The sequence below is a fragment of the Podarcis raffonei genome, chromosome 3 (assembly GCF_027172205.1).
Source record: "Podarcis raffonei isolate rPodRaf1 chromosome 3, rPodRaf1.pri, whole genome shotgun sequence".
NCBI classification, from domain to species: Eukaryota; Metazoa; Chordata; class Lepidosauria; order Squamata; family Lacertidae; genus Podarcis; species Podarcis raffonei.
The window spans coordinates 13,605,211-13,626,936 of NC_070604.1; the positions used below are offsets into that span (position 1 = coordinate 13,605,211).

A 21,726-nucleotide genomic window follows, 5' to 3' on the forward strand; every position below is an offset into this window, starting at 1 on the left:
ATCATTAAGAAACATTTCAGAGGAAAGGGGAAATGTTTTCATGTTGTTTAATGTTGTATCACTTTAAAATAATAATAATAATAATTTATTTATACTCCACCCATCTGGCTCGGCCTCCCCAGCCACTCTGGGTGGCTTCCAACAAAGTTTAAAAATACATTAAAATGTCACGCATTAAAAACTTCCCTGAACAGGGCTGCCTGCGGATGTCTTCTAAATGTCAGGTAGTTGTTTATCTCTTTGACATCTGATGGGAGGGCGTTCCACAGGGTGGGCACCACTACCGAAAAGGCCCTCTGCCTGGTTCCCTGTAGCTTTGCTTCTCTCAGTGAGGGAACCACCAGAAGGCCCTCGGAGCTGGACCTCAGTCCAGCAGAACACTACACCCAAGCACATAAGTTTCCTCATTTCCTTGTGAAACAGCTAAATAGCACAGCTTTATTGTGGCGCTGTGGGTAAAACCTCAGCGCCTAGGGCTTGCCGATCACATGGTTGGCGGCTCAAATCCCTGCGACGGGGTGAGCTCCCGTCTTTCGGTCCCAGCTCCTGCCCACCTAGCAGTTCGAAAGCACCCCTAAGTGCAAGTAGATAAATAGGTACTGCTCCAGCGGGAAGGTAAACGGCGTTTCCGTGTGCTGCGCTGATGCTGGCTCGCCAGAACAGCTTCGTCACGCTGGCCACGTGACCCGGAAGTGTCTCCGGACAGCGCTGGCCCCCGGCCTCTTAAGTGAGATGGGCGCACAACCCTAGAGTCGGACACGACTGGCCCGTAACGGGCAGGGGTACCTTTACCTTTACTATTGTGGATCCTGACCATAGGAGGCGGTCAGTTTACATTGTAAATACATTTCCATCCTCTGGACCATGGTCTGGAAAATGGAATCTCCGGCGATACAAAGGTTGGACATCCCTAAATTAAATTTTAGCTCAGTGACCTATTTTAAACTTATAACTATTTGTGAGGAACAAAGTTGTGATGTAGAAATTTAGTTTTTCTTCATTCAGAAGCACCACTACTTTTTCCATGTTACATTTTTTCTGTGACACAATGTTCCACCAAATAATCTTGTCCATGTCTATAACCTTGAACCAAGACTGGCCGGAATAAATCTAGAATTCATTTTGTACAAAGATCGAAGCACACGCCTGTGCCTCAAGGAGTCTATATACAGTCACATCACAGCCTGTCTGCCACTTTAACTTTGTTCTCAGTATGATGTTTATATAGCTACGCACAGAAAATTTGCAAAGGGGAATATATGAAAACACACGTATGTGTGTGTTCACATAGTATTCTCATATACTGCCTTAATGTAACCTGAAAATGTCGGTATCATATATTTATGTGTCATTGTTCAAAGACATGAGCAATGTGACGGCTTCATGAAAATTTCTTATTTAATCATACTCTGCCTTGACTTTCTCGCTTTAGTTTGTTTGCCCCCATATATTTTTGTCATCTGCTTATACCTCCCAATTGTGATGGCCATTTTCAGAAAGTCCATTTCACATTTTGAGAGCTTCATTTTCAGATATCGGTTCTCAAAAATTCCAACGCCTAGCCTTCTTAGGTCCTCTTCAAGTTTAAGATTACAACACTTTCAGAGGGAAAAGAAACAAAATATTTGCATACGTTTTTAGATTATGGGTTGTATCTAGTGGTGTTGTTGAGCTGACAGTAAGATTTCCATCAGCAGAACAAGAAGGGAAGCAATTTTCAGTTATTCCTTCTCCTACAGTCTTCACCACCTGAATCTGTTTTGGAGGGCCTCCAACCTTTCTGGAGGGCTCCAAGGCTTAGGAGGTATGAGTAGCTGCAAGAGGGATGGCGATTCACTAAGAGTTGCCTGAGTAATGTAGACACATTTGTGTGCATCTCAATGTGGTTTTATTATATTTTATATTTATTTTATTTTTCTTTGCACTTCTTGCCCAAAATGCCAAGCCTACATTTGCCTTACTTTCCCTGGCTGCAATTCACATGCTACCTCTGAGGATGTTGTCCCTGGATAAGGAAAGCAGAGAATTTAGAGGTCCTCTCAGTGGTTGAAGGAAGCATTCAGCCATGTAAGCAGTCTGAAATGGTAGAGCCCAGATAAACATTTACTACTTCGGAAAATTTCATTTTCCTACATTTCATGGGGGGCTACAGTAAATATACCTGCTGACTCTCTGCACAAGTGCATTAATGCTAAGCCGTGATTACATGAAACTGACCTGGTAAAATAACTTAAAGATAATTTTACCACATGAAAATTGGGCCTAAGACAACTGTTAACAATATAAGCAATTGAAAAGCAAAAGGATTGACTGAACTTTTTACTTTATTTCCCCCCATAGGCATTAGGTTTCTTGTCTTCATATGGAATAGGAGTGGAATACAGTCAATCAAAGGTAATAAAATTCTGTGGTGACTTTACCCTATTGTCATTGAAGTCTTTCATCTATATTTTGTGTTTTTCGAAGATGAAAAACCTGGCATGATTTTATGATTTTATTTCCCCCCCTCTTTAGGCACTTGTTTACTACACATTCGCAAGTAATGGGGGAAATCTTATATCCCAGATGATCTTGGTTTGTAAATCACATATTTTCACTATTTCCAATTCTAGAGGCTTGAGTGATAATTAAAATAATTGTGAATTTTCCCCCAACAGGGCTATCGTTACTGGTTAGGAATCAATGTTCCAAGGAGCTGTGAAGCAGCACTTATTTATTACAAGAAAGTTGCAGATTACAGTAGGTGGCCTTCATCTATTGTATCTTGCCTTGTTTGAAAGTGCCACTTTTGTTTTTGTTTGCTCTTTCAAGAGTCCTGTGGCACCTTAAAGACTAAGAAATACCAGACCCTCATGGGGGGCAGAGGACATGATTCTCACTCAAATTATTAACATATGAAAAGAACAAATTTTCCAAGATCCCAGGCAGGCATGGCCCAATACTTTTTGGCACCTGAGGTGAACCTGAGAATGGCAACCTCCACCCCCACCAGGGAAGAAGGGATTAGTGACGATGTGCATCAGGAACAAGGGGGGAATAAAGGTCTACCTTGAGAACGAAGGTTGAGGGGGACCAACAGCACCCCCTTTTCACCAAGAGGCCACTGTAGAGGCAGCACTGGGGGAGGCAGCCAAGGACACAGCAGATCTGGCCTCCAAGGAGCAAGATGCAGCTGATGCTGCCACTATGGCACTGGCAGTAGTAGCAGATGATGCCTTCCTTGGACGTCAAATCTGCTGCCCCTGTGGATCCTGCTGCCTGAGGCAGTCGCATCACCTTGCCTCACGGGTGGGCCGGCCCTAATCCCAGGAATCCAGTTACTTGTCTAACAAAAGAGCCAGTGTGGTGTAGGGGTTAAGAGCGGTAGACTCGTAATCTGGGGAACCGGGTTTGCGTCTCCGCTCCTCCACATGCAGCTGCTGGGTGACCTTGGGCTAGTCACACTTCTGTGAAGTCTCTCAGCCTCACTCACCTCACAGAGTGTTCGTTGTGGGGGAGGAAGGGAAAGGAGAATGTGAGCCGCTTTGAGACTCCTTAGGGTAGTGATAAAGCAGGATATCAAATCCAAACTCTTCTTGTCATGTTTATTTGTACTAAAATACAGTACCAAGTGACAAAGCAAGTTAACCGAAGCCATATGCAGGCATTACAATTAGGGAACTGTAAATACATGTGTGAGGGTGGTGGGGCAAGTAGACTGGACCTGCCTCCTCCATCACTGTGTTTAAGGTGACCTAGCATGACCAATGTCAAGAGTGATGGAAGTTGTCGTTCAGAACATCTGGAGGGTACTACATTGACTACATCATGGAAAGGAAAAATGAAATCTTCTCAGATTGTAGGAAGCGGTTGTTCTGATTTGTGTTACTTGGAATTTATTATTATTATTATTATTATTATTATTATTATTATTATTAGTTGCAAGCAAATTAGAAGAAAATGAAGATAAGCCAGTTGAAAAAGTGAAGCTGATGGAAAGATCAGAAAATCTGGGTTTTGATACAGAAATCTTGGACTGGGATGTACATCAGTACTACAAGTTTTTGGCTGAAAGAGGAGACACACAGATACAAGTAAGAGATATTCCTTTCCATTTGCCTATTTATTATCATTATTTATTAATTTGTTAATACTGCTTACATGACTTCAAAGTTGTTTACAAGTATAAAATCAATTAGAAAATATCCACACATCATCAAGATACACAATAAAATAATTCAATCAAAACACTTTTTAAAAATCCCTAATTAAAATATGCAATAAAACAAAAACAATAAAAACAGCAATTATAATGACATAAGGAGAGCCTGCTGGATCAGGTCCAAGGCCCATCTAGTTAGCATCCTGTTCTCATAGTGACCAGCCAGCTGCCCATGCGAAGCCCAAAAGCAGAACCTGAGCACAACAGCACTTTTCCCATCTGCAATTCCACACAACTGGTATTTAGAGACCTACTGCCTCCAGTGGTGGAGGTAGTACATACCGCAGTCATTGTGCTTGCTATCCATTGATAGCCTTAACATCCATCAATGTGTCTAATCCTCTATTAAAGCCATCTAAACTGAATGTAGCCACTTTGTGTTTTTGTGCTATGTGATGCAAGGCTTTGCCCGCATAGATCTAACTGTAAAGGTAAAGGGATCCCTGACCATTAGTTCCAGTTGTGGCCGACTCTGGGGTTGCGGCGCTCATCTCACTTTATTGGCCGAGGGAGCCGGCATACAGCTTCCGGGTCATGTGGCCAGCATGACTAAGCCGCTTCTGGCGAACCAGAGCAGCGCACGGAAACGCCGTTTACCTTCCCGACAGAGTGGTACCTATTTATCTACTTGCACTTTGACGTGCTTTCAAACTGCTAGGTGGGCAGGAGCAGGGACCGGGCAACGGGAGCTCACCCTGTCGCGGGGATTTGAACCGCTGACCTTTTGATCGGCATGTCCTAGGCTCTGTGGTTTAACCCACAGCGCCACCTGTGTCCTCAGATCTAACTGTAATGTTCAGGAATTTAGACAATATTCCCTACGTCCTGATTTACTGGAATCCCTATCTTTACTAAGAATATTATAATTGACCCTCAGCCTACAAATATTGCAGATTAGTGTGGCATTAAGTGACAAATGCATGGAAACTGCTGTCACCAATCCTCTTTCTCCCCTCTCCCCACCCCATTGTGGTCCTATTTCGCCCTCACCTTCAGGATCTGCTTGATAGATCTGCTTCCCAGGGAGTCTAACAATGATGAAGTCATATGTCTTCTGGAAGCTTAAAAATAAATAAATGGTTGAATTGTTTGGTCTTCTATGTTAAAAAATGCTGTTAGCCACCTTTTTAACTCTGATGTGGGACATAATTATCAATCAATCAACCAACCAACCAAAAATGTTGTGTGTTTGTTGTTATTTTATCCCTTTCTAATAAAAAAGTAAGTTAATGTTAAATTAAGATCCCAGGAAGGGCAGCTGAATCCTTCAGACTAGTATTCCCCCACAGACCCTTTGCCATAAATTCTGTGCCCAAGTCTTATTCTCTTGACACCATTTGCACGAATGGGACTTCCCCTTCCTCTCTTCTCTCCTGCAGTTTTCTGTGCACCCGCAAAATACAAAATCTGCTCTGGAGGCTTGGAAAAAACAGGTGGAAGGGGGAAATTTTGTTGTGTTTGCTGGTGTGACATTGGGCCATTCTTGCTCATTGACTTTTGGCTCCAAAAGATACAAGACATTCATTTTTAAAATAATTATTTCTAGGTGTATCTAGGACAGCTGCATCTCTTCGGAAGGAAAGGACTCGAGAGAGATCATGCTGTAAGTGCAGGTAGATTAGAAGGATGAAAGCCGTCCTCTTACAGTTTTAAATTTTAGAAGTATATTTGGTTGATTTGAGTGGGATGGTTCCAATGAGCGTGATTAAGATCACAAAGTAATACCCCTGTTCAAACAGGCATCTTTTTGAGAATCTAGCACGGTCTTTCATTTCCTCCAAGCTCAAGCACCAATTTAGGAAGCTGGTGCTTAGGTTTTTATAAACAGAAATGCCAGCTGTGTGAGTTTGTGTGTTCTTTTAAACATTTATGCAACAAATGTGTAGAGTGCTTTTTTAGTTTAGGAGTTTTGACAGCAGAAAATTAGGGTTTCTTTAAAGCAGTTTCAGAAAAGCATTATTTAAGGAGGAAAAGGTAGGCATATGTGAGTGCCCTTCTGGACCACAACCTAAGATTTATGTATTTGCAGCAAAATGGGACTAAAAAAGCAAACAAACACAGGGAGCTGTCTTCAGAGCTCTAGGGATGTGGAAAAATTTCAGTTAGCATGTAAAGCTGAATTAATCAAATTCACACTTTCTGATACAATTAAAAACAAAACAAAAAAACCCCACACACAGCCAGCCTTTGAAATTCACACACATCTGAGTTGCAATGCAGTGCTTTAAAAAATGCATATATTAGGGTGAAATGTGCATTAAAATAACATACAAAAACATATCACATTAAGGAAAATTGCTTGCAAAAATGCACATATAGTCAAAACTTCATAAAAACGTCACACTAAAATGCAGAAGAATTTTCATGGGGATTTGAAAACAAACTGCAAATTGCTGCTCATATGACAAAAAATTATTTTAAGATGGAAAAACTAATAAGCAACTAAGAGATCCACATGGGCAGATTCTTCCATCCCTAATGGATGGTGTCTCTCCAGGGGTTTCAGATTTGACATTTGCAGCCCTGCCTGGAGACATTATGGATTGAACCCCCATACCATTTGGGCATATGATCTAAGTTTGTACAGACTACTAGAACATAAAGATGCCAGTTTGAATTATTGTTCACCAATATGGCCTGTCTAACTATGAACAGGTGTCAAGGCAGGAGAATGAATACCTTGATTTGGAAACTTTGTTATATCAGTCATCACTTTATTCTGCTCTTTTTCTTTAGAAAGCCTTCTACTATTTCCTAAAGGCAGCGAATGCAGGGAATGCACATGGTATGGCATTCCTGGGAAAGGTACCTATGTTTGCTTCTTGGGATTAATTTGCTAGCTTGAGACACCATCTATGGTCCTTTGTAGTTTCCTCACATTCAAGCAGAGTCCAGCTGCAGTGGATTGGGGCCATTCTCACATACAAGCTACTTGCGATGTGGTCAAAGCAGAGTGGAGGAGACTGGAGGAGGGAAGAGGCAATCTTCAGTTGTACATTTAAGACCACATTAAACTACACTTCTCACCTATCTTGTATGACAGAGCTTTCCAAACTTTTCATGTTGGAGACACACTTTTTGGACATGCATCATTTCGCGACACAGTTAATTCAGTTTTGCTAGCAAACCGGAGGTTAAACTAACCCCTTTCCAGTCCCAGGAGGAATGCAGGGAGCATTTGTGTGATACACACTGCAGCTGACACACTAACGTGTCATGACGCACAGTTTGGAAAGCTCTGCTGTATGATCATGGCCAAAGGGATCTGACTGTCTTGTATCTCTGCATGCAAAATCAAAGGCATATCATGATTGACTTTGAAGTGTTGTGCTTCAAAGTAGAATGGCAAACTTAAGGAGGACTTTCAAGAGGCATGAACACTTTTGAGGGGAGAGCTTGACATTTCTTTTCTCCTTCCATTTCTTGACATTTCCTGGTCAGCTTAAGAACAAGACACACAAAAAAAGTGCTTCTCTTCTAATCAATGGTGTGGACTCCAAATTTCCATGAGATGCTGCTGGCAGAATTGGGGGGGGGCAATTTTGGCTTATTTCTCCTTTGCAGCACCCTGAAAATCTGTTCTGGAGGGCTTAAGAGACCAACTGGAACAGTTCAAGATTTGACACTGAGGACTGGAGGGGAAAGGGGGATCAGAAAAAAAACTCTGTTCCTTCTGCTAATGGGGGCCTACACTGGATTGAAAGCCCTTCCATGAATAGAAGGAGTCTTTCAATTTGCAAATGGAAAATTCATGCCATTGCTGGTTGTAAGTTGTGGAGCTCCCTCCCCGGAGAGGTGTGTCTGATACCTTCATTCCATAGCTTCTGGCGATCCCTCAAGACGCACCTCTTTGTCCTTGCTTTTGACACTTGAGATGTATATTTTTAGCACCCACTTTTTTTCTCTACTTGTAAGTCGTTTTAAAGTGTGTTTTATATTGTGTTGTAATGTGTGCTGTAATGTTGTAATCTGCCCTGGAACCTTAAGGCGAAGGGCAGGTAATAAATTTAATATTAATTATTATTAAGCAGGTATTGGTATTTTTTTTAAAAAAGAGAATTGTTATGTTACTGTAAGCTGTGGGTATTCCTTTTGGAAACAAATACACAATGTGTTCAGCTGCTTGTGTTATAGTTGTATATTTAAAGCAGGAGTAGAGAGCCTTCAAGGGACGCGGGTGGCGCTGTGGGTTCAACCACAGAGCCTAGGACTTCACGATCAGAAGGTCGGCGGTTTGAATCCCTGTGACGGGGTGAGCTCCCATTGCTCGGTCCCTGCTTCTGCCAACCTAGCAGTTCGAAAGCACACCAGTGCAAGTAGATAAATAGGTACCACTCCGGCAGGAAGGTAAACAGCGTTTCCATGCGCTGCTCTGGTTCTCCAGAAGCGGCTTAGTCATGCTGGCCACATGACCCGGAAGCTGTACGCCAGCTCCCTTGGCCAATAAAGCGAGATGAGCGCCGCAACCCCAAAGTCGGTCACGACTGGACCTAATGGCCAGGGGTCCCTTAACCTAGAGAGCCTTCAGCTCTCTGGATGTTGCTGATAGACAACTCTCATCAGCCCTGGCAAACATGGCTAATGGATATTGTGAGTTAAAGTTCAGTAACATTGGAGGGCTAAAGATTCCTCAAATCTGCCTTAAAATGACTCATGAAAGCCCAGCACTATACATAACAGAGAGTCAAACAGAAAACAGTAAGTAAAAGTGCAAAGTAGGATAAAATTCAGAGGAACTTCATCCGTTTGTTTTGCAAATTTTTAATGGCAAGAGGAGGCATTTCCATGGATGGTCACTATCATCTGAAGAAATATCCCCTCTTAATCCTGTCTAGATGTATTTAGAAGGAAGTGCTACAGTGCCTCAGAGTAACATTGCAGCTTTGAAGTATTTCAAAATGGCAGCAGAGAAGGTATTGTATTTTCTTTCTTTTTCTTTTTTTTTAAAAGTAGCAGCTTTATTTAATCATAATTAATACATTGTTCTTAGGAATACAGTTAAATCTGACAATTAAAGATCATAACAATCACTTCTTCAAATCAACTTTTCATTTTAAAAATCTCTTGCATATTTTTCCTGGTACTGAGGAATGCTCCCTGTTGTTACTTAGACATCGACAGGATCAGTCAATGGAATATTTTGCACAGCTTTATGTAAACTGCTTAGAGGTGGGTTGCCTTTTGAAAAGGAAAAATCAAGCAGCTAATATATAAAACAAACAAAATGTTTCAGTGCTATGAGTGCAAAACAATACAAATTGTTGTAACCAATGAAGCAAATTTCAGATCTAACAACTCAAGGTTATATTTGAAAGAGAGACTGACCCCACAAATGTTATAGGAAAGTGTTGCTTCATGGTGATTTCATCACATCAATATTGAATTGGGAATCAAGTTGTAGATATATTGAGGGTGTCATGTGTCAAAGTACATTGTCCCTTCATTCCTCTCCTATTGTTCATTTTGCCTGTATTTTTAGACTGCTGGCATCTCACATCTGCCTCTTTAATCTTTTAAAACACCAGTTGCATTGGTGCTATGTAAGAGGTGACTAACATGTTCAACACTAAGGACTGTAATAGATAAGTAGGAGCAACTGAAAAGGCCGTATAGAAAAATGGTTACGTGATGAACAACATTGGGGGAGAGGGGAACTTTTCCATAAAACTTCCATTAAACTTGTAGGCTTCAAATTACACTTGCTCGGACTGCATTTGTCCTACAAAATGAATATTCTCTTTGTCTATACTGTATTGTGTTGTATTTGGGTCTCGTGAAGTCTTTGACACCAACCTGGGTTGATATAATGACACTGATGTTCATGAACATTTCAACTACCTCCAGAGCAAACCTATCAGAACTTCTTTTGGGGAGGGAGGCAGGATTTTACTCTTAATTAAACTCATTGAACTCAATGGAAATAGTTCCAATTGAATTAAATGAGTAGAGTTGCATAAGATTGCATTAATAATCACAACTGTGTAACGAAATGCTTCATTTAGGTCATCCAAGCTCCTGTTGCCCGGTCCCTGCTCCTGCCAACCTAGCAGTTTGAAAGCACGTCAAAGTGCAAGTAGATAAATAGGTACCGCTCTGGCAGGAAGGTAAACGGCGTTTCCATGTGCTACTCTGGTTCGCCAGAAGCAGCTTAGTCATGCTGGCCACATGACCCGGAAGCTGTACTCCGGCTCCCTCAGCCAATAAAGTGAGATGAGCGCTGCAACCCCAGAGTCATCCGCGACTGGACCTAATGGTCAGGGGTCCTTTAAACCATTTATTGCTCATACCAGGGTTATGTGAATAACTTGGTGTGACACAATGTCCAGAGGAGATATGGCGAAGGAGACATTTGTCTCTTGGTTAACAAGCGAGAAATATAATCAGTAAATAATTATAATTGACACTAAGACACACAATTACAGTGGTTCTTTATAGGTTCTTTTCATAGAGTGGGTAACTTATTCTTATGTCTAAATGAAACATTCTCAATATGTTATTTAGGGCAATTCCATTGGACTATGGGGGCTTGGACTTATTTATTTACGTGGTAAAGGTCTTCCACGGGTAAGTCTTCAGTGTATCAGAGCTTTTTCATAATAAAAAAAGCCAATAAAACCATAAGACGCTTGGCCTGATGTGGCTTTAACACCCCAAAATTAAAACATAGGTTTTATGTTTTACATGCAAGGGGTCCTAGGATACCACCACACAGTAGTCAAGGTGGGGAGGGGTTTCTACCTTCAAGCACCCCTGAGCCAATGAGGAGGCACATTGCACAGACCAATAAATGGCTTACCACAGGGGCTGTTCCGCCAGGGTCTTTGTGTACCTTGTGCTCTGTTGTCATAGTGGGACTTAGTGCTACGTCTCATGACACCTCAGCCGACAGATCTCAAGTACAGGATTGTGCCGCAAATTATCAGTACCGTTTCTCATAATGCAGCTGCAACTTCTTCTGAGCTGCGGTCCACAATCAGTGTTCCACAAAACCAGAAACTAATTTCTTGACCTCTCAATAAGTTTGTTTCCTTTTCAGAATCACAGTGAAGCTTTTAAATACTTTCATAAAGCAGCAGAGAAAGGATATGCCCAGGCCCAATTTCAGCTGGGCCTTATGTATCACAGTAAGTCCCCGGGCACAGTTCTTCCTTTTGTCAAGGCTCCCATGGTTCAGTTACCTAATTTTTGATGAAAATCCAAATCATATTTCATTGCAGATGGCTCTGGAGTCAAGAGAGATTACAAACTTGCCTTCCATTATTTTTACTTGGCATCTCAAAACGGGCAACCCCTTGCTGTTTATCACTTGGCTGAAATGTACGCTACGGGAATGGGAGCTTTCAGGTCATGCCAGAATGCTGTTAAAGTAAGTAATGCCCTCTTTGAGAGTATGCCCTTTGAGATATTAATGTTGATGGTTTTTCTCATCCAATATCAACAGCTGTCCAAAGACAACAACCACCCAGTAGCAATAGATACAGAGTCAAACTACACTTTATGTCAAATGAATAGCTCAAAAACATTCCAGGAGTTTTCTTTCTTGAAATTCAGGCATGGGGGCCAAAATTGCACCAGGACTACAGTGTGTGGGGAGGAAAAGTTTATGGTTTTTTTCTGCCCAACCACAACCATGGCAAACATGTTCTCTTACACTTGTTGTTTAGTCGTGTCTGACTCTTCGTGACCCCATGGACCAGAGCATGCCAGGCACTCCTGTCTTCCACTGCCTCCCGCAGTTTGGTCAAACTCATGTTGGTAGCTTTGAGAACACTGTCCAACCATCTCGTCCTCTGTCATCCCCTTCTCCTTGTGCCCTCCATCTTTCCCAACATCAGGGTCTTTTCCAGGGAGTCTTCTCTTCTCATGAGTCTCTTGCACTTAGACTTAGCAAAAAAATCTTCCACTGGCATCTATTACCCCCACCTTCCAAAGTTAGGTTTCTATCAAAGAGGCTACAAAATACTAAGATTTTGGGGAGTTGCTAGTCTGTAGATGAATTAATTCTACCTTTTTTTTTTTTTGCATCTCCTCATGGCATTTGTGTCCTTAGCGCTAAGAAATGTTTTGCAAACATTACACACATGAGACACAATCCAGCCAAAGCTATGCACATTGCATTGATTTCAAAGGAGATTTAAGCACAACACATGCTGAACTTGTTTTATACTGCAAACCTATGGAAACTCAGAAGTCCCATTGTTCTCAGGGGGTTTACTCCCAGGTAAGTATGCCTAGGACTGCCACCTGAAGCGTTGTGCCCACATTGGTGTCATCCGTTTAAAACCACTGTCTCCCTTTAATCTTCTTTTCTTCCATTAATCCTGCTGTTAAGGCAAAGTTAATTACAAACTTCTGGTGTTCTTTGTATGTGTTTAATGTCTGTCCTTTTTTTGCTATTTAGCTTTACAGAACCGTATGTGAACTGGGGAGATGGTCAGACAAATTCCTGACAGCACACTTTGCTTACCAGACTGGCAATGTTGAATCATCTCTTGTTCAATATGCACTTCTAGCAGAAATGGGCTATGAAGTAGCTCAGTGCAATTCAGCTCACATTATGGAATCTGGTAAGGGAAACTATATCTTATGCTGCTTACTTCCATTCTTTAACACGGTGATTGTGTTAAGACAAATTATGCTAATATTTTGTTACAGAAAATGTTAAATTTCTCCACCGAGAGCAGATATATTCATTGGCTCTTCTTTTATGGAAGCGGGCTGCAAATCAAGGTATGAACAGAGTTAAAAATAACCTGTGCCTAGCTGTCCACTCTTATTAGTATGATATTTTTCCCCATTTTGGCTCCTGCAGTTAAATAGGAAGAAAATATTACATTCATGCAACAATACCGATAAGTCATTAAAAATCACTTTTACAAAATATTTAGATATTATTTTCCTTCCCCTCCACTTAATTCATTGAGATGGCAATCCCACAGGCATTTCTTATAAAGTACTGAGTAATAAAATGTAAAACATGAATGATGTGCATATTAATTGTTACCTTGTTCCTTTTACATGGCCTTGCTACATCAATCTCTATAGTGGGGTTATTGCTTTGTTTTTGCTTTTATTATGTATTTTGTGTTCTCATTTTGTATTTTTATGTTGTGAACCTCCCTGTGATCTTTGGATGAAGGATGGTATACAAATTTAATAAATAATAATAATAACAAATATAATTCCTATGACGATAGAACGTTAAGTGACCTTCAAGAATAGGCACCCCCCCACCAACCTAGCTATCTTTATTCCCAGCCATCTCACTTTTTTTTATTACCCTCTACTTAATTTTGTTACATATAAAGAAGCAATGAGTGGTTTAAACAATTTTGCTTCATTGCTATTTCATATGAGCCATCCATTCTGTCAGAGGAAAGGAAGGATAATTTGAAAAATGCAACCTCATGCTCGTTCAAGCTAATTATTTTTTCAGTTCTTTGACATGCCTATCAAAGTCTCTACATGATGTTTGGGGCACAGAAGTAAACTCACTGAGCAGTAAAGACTTAGCTACCGTGAACCTTTAATTTCCTCTCAAGCAAATCTACTAGCTATGCCTTGTCCTCCATGCCCAGAAGGTGACTGAATTTTCTAAGATGTCAGAATGAAGAGTGCTCTCAGCTTGCCTCACTTCCTTGGACATAATTCATCCCAGCCTGTCCATTTCTTGAGACTCACAATGCGGAACTTAGATTTCAGCATTTCTTTGATCTTGGTTTTTCTTTAGAGTACTTCCTTAACCAGGACGGGTAGGTTTAATGGTAGAATAATGCTGTAGCCTTGACAATTCTATTAAAGACTAGCCAGCAAATCTGAACAAGGGCATCCTCGTTCCAGGTCCTAGAACCATGTCACCAAATGACATACATGAATTACTATCAAATATTTCAATACAAGGGCAAAGTATTCCCAAAGCCAATTGCCATTTTCGTTTGACTATAATTTGTAACCTACTCGATCCCTGCGGTTTGGGGATTCAAAGTGTGCAAACAATCCTGTTAAAACAAAAGAGGAACATTTTCAGAACAAATGCAGTTTACTGTCACACTGGCAGCATCATTCTGATTCCGCAGTCCTAAAGACCACTAGATCTTTGCATTGACCAGAGTCTCCACTGCACTATAGAAAAGCAGCAGGCTGTCCTCCACTAGTCCTTAAGCAGACCTAGGAATGACCACAGACCCTTTCCCATGTCCTCCTCCTCTGCCTAAAGATAAGCAGGTGGTGACTGAGTGACTGCCTAGAGTGTCTTATGCCATTTACAGGGAGATTCATCTGGTGCCAATTCTTGGCAACATAGTTTTTACTCATTTTCCTCTTTAAACTGTTAGTTTGCATTGGGATATATCTTTGGGAGCGGGTGGCACTGTGGTCTAAACCACTGAGCCTCTTGGGCTTGCTGATTGGAAGGTCGGCAGTTCAAATCCGCACAGCGGGGTGAGCTCCCGTTGCTCTGTCCCAGTTTCTGCCAACTTAGCAGTTTGAAAACACACCAGTGCAAATCAATAAATAGGTACCGCTGTGGCGGGAAGGTCAACGGCATTTCTGTGCGCTCTGGTTTGTGGCACAGCCAGAAGCAGTTTAGTCATGCTGGTCACATGATCTGGAAATCTGTCTGTGGACAAACACCGGCTCCCTTGGCCTGAAGCGAGATGAGCGCCACAACCCCGTAGTCGCCTTTGACTGGACTTAACTGTCCAGGGATCCTTTACCTATCTTTATCATAGCATTTGACATGCAACAATTACATAACAATAAATGTGTTTCTCAAGCTGGACTCTGAACGTAATAAATTTCATGTTCATAACAATAAATAATGAGATAAAAGTTTCAGTATATATTAACAAAGTTGTGTCAAATGATGTGTAATAACATGTATTGCTTAAATTGGTGACCATAAGGAAAAGGTATTTTGTATCAATAATAATTACAATTTATAAGAATTTATAGGAAGCAGGAGAGGGAAAAGAATTAAAATATGTACTTCATCCACACTTCAGTGCTGTAAAGTCTGAGTACTGTTGTTCTGCCAAACCTGGGCAGTGTGTGTGGAGGTCCTGTGCTGTCCAAATGACAAGACTCCTCTCTTGGCCTCACTGATGTGATCCAAAGGAAAGGAAAGCAATACATCTGGCACTAGCTTGGCTGCAGGAGATGCCATTCTACTCTAGATTTGTTTAGGGTATACCGTATTTTTCGCTCTCTATTTTCGCACCCGAACATAGGACGCACCTTGTTTTAGAGAGGGAGAAAAAGAGAAAAAAAAATATCTCTCCCTCTCTGCTCAGCGCCCCTACAGCGAAGCGGCAGGAGAAACGGAGCACCTTCCATTTCTCCTCCCGCTTCGCTGAAGGGGCGCTGAGCAGCTCTCCCTCTCTGCTGAAGCCGGGAGAGTCTTGCTCTCCCGGCTTCAGCAAAAGGAACCCAAAGCCTTCGGAGTGCAGTGTGACTTCCCGCTGCACTCCAAAGGCTTCAGGCGGCTATCCCTGATGCCTGGAGAGTGAGAGGGGTCGGTGCGCACTGACCCCTCTCGCTCTCCAGGCTTCAGCGAAAGCAACACGCAGCCACCGGAGCGCGGTGGAAGCCAAGGAAGCCACTCACTGAAGCCAAGGAGCCTGCATTCGCTCCATAGGACGCACACACATTTCCCCTTAATTTTTGGAGGGGAAAAAGTGTGTCCTATAGAGCGAAAAAATGGTACTTTTTGGACTTCTCCCAAAGAAGTTCCATAAAGCAGTGGATATGGATTCTTCCTTGAGGTTTACTCCTGAAGTCTTTCTCATAGACAAGTACACCTGCAAGACAGTGGAGGTTTGGTTCAGAGTTTTCCTTCTCCGAGATGGGCTACCTCCCCAGGTGAACGAGCCCCGCCTGCGCCTCTACAGCTCGTGCAGAAACTGCTTTCTTGACTGTTAGACCCACTAATGGTCTAATGGTCACATCCGATCAATCTGCCAGAGCCTGTCTTTGCATGCAGGGGAAGTCCCTAGAAGAGCCTCCTTTATGAGGCCTCTTCTTCAGAACTACCCCAGTTACAAAGAGGTGAGAATATAGCACCATTTGTGTTTATAGCAACATGGGCTCTGAGAGCTAGTAATCTGGCACCGATTCTCAAATAATTGCAGTTCCAGACTTTTCTTTTTTGTCTCAAGGTGAGTGTAGGCTTGTTATAACTGTTCTGTTATGGTTAGTTTTCAAGTGCTGTTTTATCTATGTATCACAGTCTCTCTGTCTTATCTAATTGGATTACTGCATTGTAAGCTGCCTCACAAGTTTTATTGGCAGGTAGCCTAAGAAACATTTCTAATAAATATTTGTGATCCAAATAGCTGGGATCCAGCCAAGAACCTGAAAACAGAGTAAGTCAACACTAGTGATGGAGAAGCAGGTGTCATATGTGGTCCAGTGTCTTTGTACACATGCACAGAAACCTCTTTCGGAGGGCGGCCACCTTGTTTGAATTGCACTTTTCAGAACCACCTTCAGAACTGGTGGCACAAATGACAATGACCAAGAATTCATCCTCTACCACCTTGGATTGATAGGTGCGGGATATTATAAATAACAGCCACAAAAGCAATCATAATATTTTTTCAACTATTTGTCTTGCAGGCAATATATTTGCCAGAGTTAAAACGGGAGATTATCACTTCTATGGTTTTGGAATAAAGAGAGATTACTTGACAGCTGCGGTTCATTACAACCTTGCTGCTAATCAACAGAGTGCTCAAGCCATGTTCAATCTGGCATATATGTATGAATATGGTTTAGGCATTCCTAAGGTAACAATCTACGTCTGGTGCTGGGTCAAACATTAGCTCTGCAAGTAAACTTTTGTTATCATGAATATTCTAGTTAAAGAACCAAGGTGGGACACGGAATTTTCATTTGGGCAGGGTACCTGACCTGTCCAAAAATGTGGTCAGTTGATCAAGTATTGACTAAATATTGACCAACACATCAGTATATTAGGAACAATGAAAACACTGAAGATGTTCTTCGACTGCGACAGCAGGATAACGAGCACAGCTCAGAAAAGCTAAAGAACTGAGAAGTCAGTAGATGATGAGAATTTCCACCATTATTAATGGACTATAAAACTACAATTGGTGGAATATATTTGTCTTATTTAACATGTGGAACTACAAATGACCCAGTGGCTTAGCTCCACATTATTCATGCCATGCACAAGTGTAAAGTGGTTCTGCACCCTGAATGCAAAAATATTTCCCCCCAGAAGACAGTGTTTGGTTTTGCTCAGAGAGATGCTGTTGGAAGGGGTTGCTGACAAACATCTATGCAAAAAGAGATCACTACCTGCAGTGCTTTGCATCTTGAGATATGCTTTTAAACTACCTTTGAGGAAATAGTGATTCTTTTCCTTGCTAGTTTTCTAGGCTGACTGATGCTTACAATATAGTAAATCACCCCAACGCTTTATGCTAAAGCATGCAAACTATGCATACAAGCAAGAATTCTGATTCAGTCAACAGAATTTTGGCGATCTTGATTGGCCCTTATCATATCAATCAAAATGATTTTGAGAGCGCCACAATGACATTGCTACTGGAAGGTGTCTTAACCATAGATATTTCATAAAGCCCTTGCAAATTTTAGAAATGACTTTCTATCTTTAGGATATACACTTAGCTAGAAGGTGGTATGACCTGGCAGCTGAGACAAGCCCAGATGCTTTCATACCAGTGTTCCTAGCATATATAAGACTAGAAGTGATGCACTTGTTCACAGATCTTCAGCTTCTCAAGGTAAGTGTGATTTACACAAACTTAACCTCTTGTAATTTGATTAGGGCCTGCTATTCCAAGATACCCTCTTTGTGAAATTGCTCTTCACTCTTATTTGTAGTCATTGTAGTTGTCAAACCTAGAATGCTCTTAGACCAGTTTTTAAGATTCAGGGCACCTAATGTGCTCCCAACATGCAAATGTTGTTAATTGAAATTTCACACTGGAGCAACTTCCTCAGATGCAAAATCCATACGAAATTGAAATCCTCCTGTATAATTCACAGAAGTGTGATTTTAAGTATCAAATCTTGAAAGTGGGGCTCAATGTTCAAATCTAAATGTGTTTCTGCTAAGCCTAATGGCAATCTTTGCCTTTCCTTGAGTGGGACTCTAACTTTTCATACTTTCTTCCCAAACTCCCAATCCCTAAACCCCAGCCCTGAAGCCCTAAATCTAACGCTTAAAACCTGAACCCAAACCCCTAAACCAAATTCCTAAACTAGGGTTAGGATTGGCTTAGGCTTATTGTTAGGTTTAGGATTGTGTAGGGTTAGGTTTAGGGTGAGGGTTGGGCTTGGGATAGGGTTAGGGTTTCAGTTGGGTTGGAGTAGGGTTAGGGTTGGGGTAGGGTTAGAGGGTTGGGTTAGTGTGTTGGGGTTACAGTTACAGTTAGGTTTAGGATTTGGTTAGGGGTAAGGGTTAGTGTTAGTGGTTAGGGTTAGGAGTACAGGTTAGGTCATTAGGGCTGGGGGTTAGAATTAGGGTTGTGTTTAGGGGTTCAGGCGGGATGCGGGTGCAGGGGGACGCGGGTGGCGCTGTGGGTAAAACCACAGAGCCTAGGACTTGCCGATCGTCAGGTTGGCGGTTCGAATCCCCGCGGCGGGGTGCACTCCCGTTGTTCGGTCCCAGCGCCTGCCAACCTAGCAGTTCGAAAGCACCTCCGGGTGCAAGTAGATAAATAGGGACCGCTTACCAGCAGGAAGGTAAATGGCTTTTCCCTTTGCTGCGCTGGCTCGCCAGATGCAGCTTGTCACGCTGGCCAAGTGACCTGGAAGTGTCTGCGGACAGCGCTGGCTCCCAACCTATAGAGTGAGATGAGCGCACAACCCTAGAGTCTGGCAAGACTGGCCTCAACGGGCAGGGGTACCTTTACCTTTACCTTTTTAGGGGTTCAAGTTTGGCGTTTGGGTTAGGGGGTTAGGATTAAGAAGTTTTAGCGTAAGGGTTAGGTTTAAGTTTAAAGGTTGGTTAGGGCTGGTGTTGGGGTTAGTGTGTTAGGGTTTAGGGGGTTAGGATCAGCAGTTAGAGTGAGGCTGAGGGTTAGTGGTTAGTGATAGGGGTTATTGTTAGGTAGCAGTTCTTTTAACGCCCACCATTTTGGAGGAGGAGGTGTTATTTGAACAAACTTTCAGCTGTCATGAGAGGAACTTACTTCTCCCAGAAAAACTGGAGCCCTCCACCTATCTATTGGTGTACAGATTACCCCCACACCCAAATCTGGAGGAAGAGGACAAAAATGGAAGGCGGTGTGTTCTGTACCAATGCCAGAGACTCCCTCCCACATAGGAAAATAGTTTGGCATTTAAACAATCCTCCATGTCCACCCCCATGAACAGAAGCCTTTTCTTCTTCTTTTTGTGGATGCACACTTGTTAAGGTTATTCCCGGGTACCAAAACAAACTGGTGGGCAGAATCGTATCTCAGCATTTTTTGCAGTGTTTATTGAAACCATGATGTTGTGAAAATGCTCTGTGCTAATAGAACTCTAGAACCTGACTATGAATGGCATAGGATCCTTTATTTGGTAAGCAGTGTATGCCTATTTTATTCTTAAACTGACCTTTAAGAATAAAGGACGCAGTCTAAAATTAAGATCATTCTGTGAATGCCATTGTAGCTCAACTTTCTCTGCTCTTTGGGGTAACAACCCAAATCCTGAGCCACATGGGGATTTGTCCATGTTGTAGGTCAGGCATAGGCAAACTCAGCCCTCCAGATGCTTTGAGACTACAATTCCCATCATCCCTGACCGCTGGTCCTGTTAGCTAGGGATGATGGGAGTTGTAGTCCCAAAACAGCTGGAGGGCCGAGTTTGCCTATGCCTGTTGTAGGTCCTTCTGTCAAAGTCACCCTTATGGAGCTGAGCAAAGCTGATGAGGGGAGGACCTGCAGCATAGGTTCAGGATGTTATACTTACATTCTAGTTACAGCACCAGGAACGAAGCATACATGCCATGAACCTGAGACCAAGTAGTAACCAGTGAGGAAAGTGGATAATACAGAAAGATGTTGCTCATACCTATTGTGCAAGTCGTATTTGCAAAGCAAAGCTTTTCACCTTGAAAATACTTTTTTCTTCTTCTTCTTCTCTTCTATAGCAAATGGGAAACTGGAAACTGTCGGACTTGGACCACATGCTAAGACTACATTGGGATCTGATTGTGATGATAGTCATTGTTTTGTTGCTTATACTGTTGATAAGCAGTAGGCAAAATTAAACAGGAGGGGTATGAAAGGTCTGTGAAAGTCCTGTTCATTTTATTCTTTTGATTTTAATATAGTTTTCAGCACAAATATTAGTCTCTATTCAGCATTAAAAAGCAACAAGTCAAAACATAATAAAATACATTAGTAGTACCCCCCTCCCCATACCACCATTCGGTTTGAAGTGTAAACAAAACACTTTTAACTGAAACCAAAAGCCACCTGACTCATAACCTTGCAAGCTGTGCCTTAAAAAACATGTATAAATAGCATATTTGTACCAATCTTGCCTGGAAATAGTATTTTCTAATGTCACTCAGTGCTCATCCATATTTCCTTTCATGCCACATTTCTAGGCACAGGTCTGGGCTTTAAAGCTCAGTGTTGAAGTGTTTGTTTCCCCCCCAAATGCTTTCCCCAGGAAAATCTGCATTTTACCACTGAATCAGAGCATATGGCAACTGGGTTTTCTACAATTTACCATTTGCTCCGATTCAGTGGTAAAATGCAGGTTTTCCAGGGAAAGTGCCAGGTGGAAAAAACCCTCAAACCCACATGAAAGTCTGGATGACCTCAAGTGTATGTAGCTTACTTTCTTCCAATCATCAAATATTTATCTTATTTTCCTGGGCTGTTTCTCTGCATGAACCCAACCTTTGAAAGCTTCAGTTAAGGTGGAGGTCCCCATAGCTTCTTAAGTTAAATTTCTTATGGTCATAGTGTATTGAAATCATTTCCTCTTGAAGGCAGCCTGTCACCACCCTCCTCTGCAAGCTTCGAAAGAAACTTGCAAAACTTACAGTGGAATCCTATGCATGTCTGTTGAGAAGTTTGTTCTCGTTGAGTTCCGTGGAGTTTATTCCCAGGAAAGTGTAAGCCTGCAGCTTTAAAAATGGGTGAGGGTGGAAATCAGGTTAATGAGACTGTATTGTTGAGATAGCTATTGGTTAATATTGGTGAAGCCTACCTTCTGCAGAGATCAGCTGTGTCATCCAGTTCCCCATGGGAAACTTGGGTCACACAGCCCGTCAAGCTGTTTCTACATGCCCCATACCTGACATAACATGACAGGTGCTTGGGGGGAAATTGCTTCATGGGCCAAACTGGGTCTCAAGGTGAGCCAAATTGCCAAGGGTTCCCCATCCCTGTTGTAAATAGCATTTATCACTTTTCAGCATTTATGGCTGGGTAGAACGTATATTTAAGATTATAACTCAGGATTCAGAAGCGCCGAGTTCAAACCTAACCTCAACTTCACTCATCCAGGCTTCCTTTTGTGCTGCATTTCTA

The 21,726-nt window shown here is 42.0% G+C and overlaps 1 protein-coding gene across 9 annotated transcripts in view; it reads left to right on the top strand.

Annotated features, from left to right (window-relative positions):
• The window catches only part of SEL1L2 (SEL1L2 adaptor subunit of ERAD E3 ligase), a 47,713-nt gene extending 27,242 nt beyond the window's left edge, over positions 1-20,471 (top strand). For 3 of the 9 annotated variants that reach the window (XM_053380602.1, XM_053380594.1, XM_053380603.1), the window contains 15 exons: positions 2,341-2,394; positions 2,515-2,574; positions 2,658-2,739; positions 3,919-4,073; positions 5,748-5,804; positions 6,938-7,006; positions 9,037-9,114; positions 10,703-10,765; positions 11,238-11,325; positions 11,419-11,567; positions 12,603-12,768; positions 12,857-12,931; positions 16,817-16,986; positions 17,842-17,970; positions 20,331-20,471. In XM_053380602.1, the coding sequence (XP_053236577.1) occupies positions 2,341-2,394; positions 2,515-2,574; positions 2,658-2,739; positions 3,919-4,073; positions 5,748-5,804; positions 6,938-7,006; positions 9,037-9,114; positions 10,703-10,765; positions 11,238-11,325; positions 11,419-11,567; positions 12,603-12,768; positions 12,857-12,931; positions 16,817-16,986; positions 17,842-17,970; positions 20,331-20,450 (1,515 nt within the window). In that variant the 3' untranslated portion in view covers positions 20,451-20,471. The other 6 variants (XM_053380596.1, XM_053380598.1, XM_053380595.1 and 3 more) reach the window with 6 other exon arrangements.
• The last annotated feature ends 1,255 nt before the right edge of the window (positions 20,472-21,726 follow it).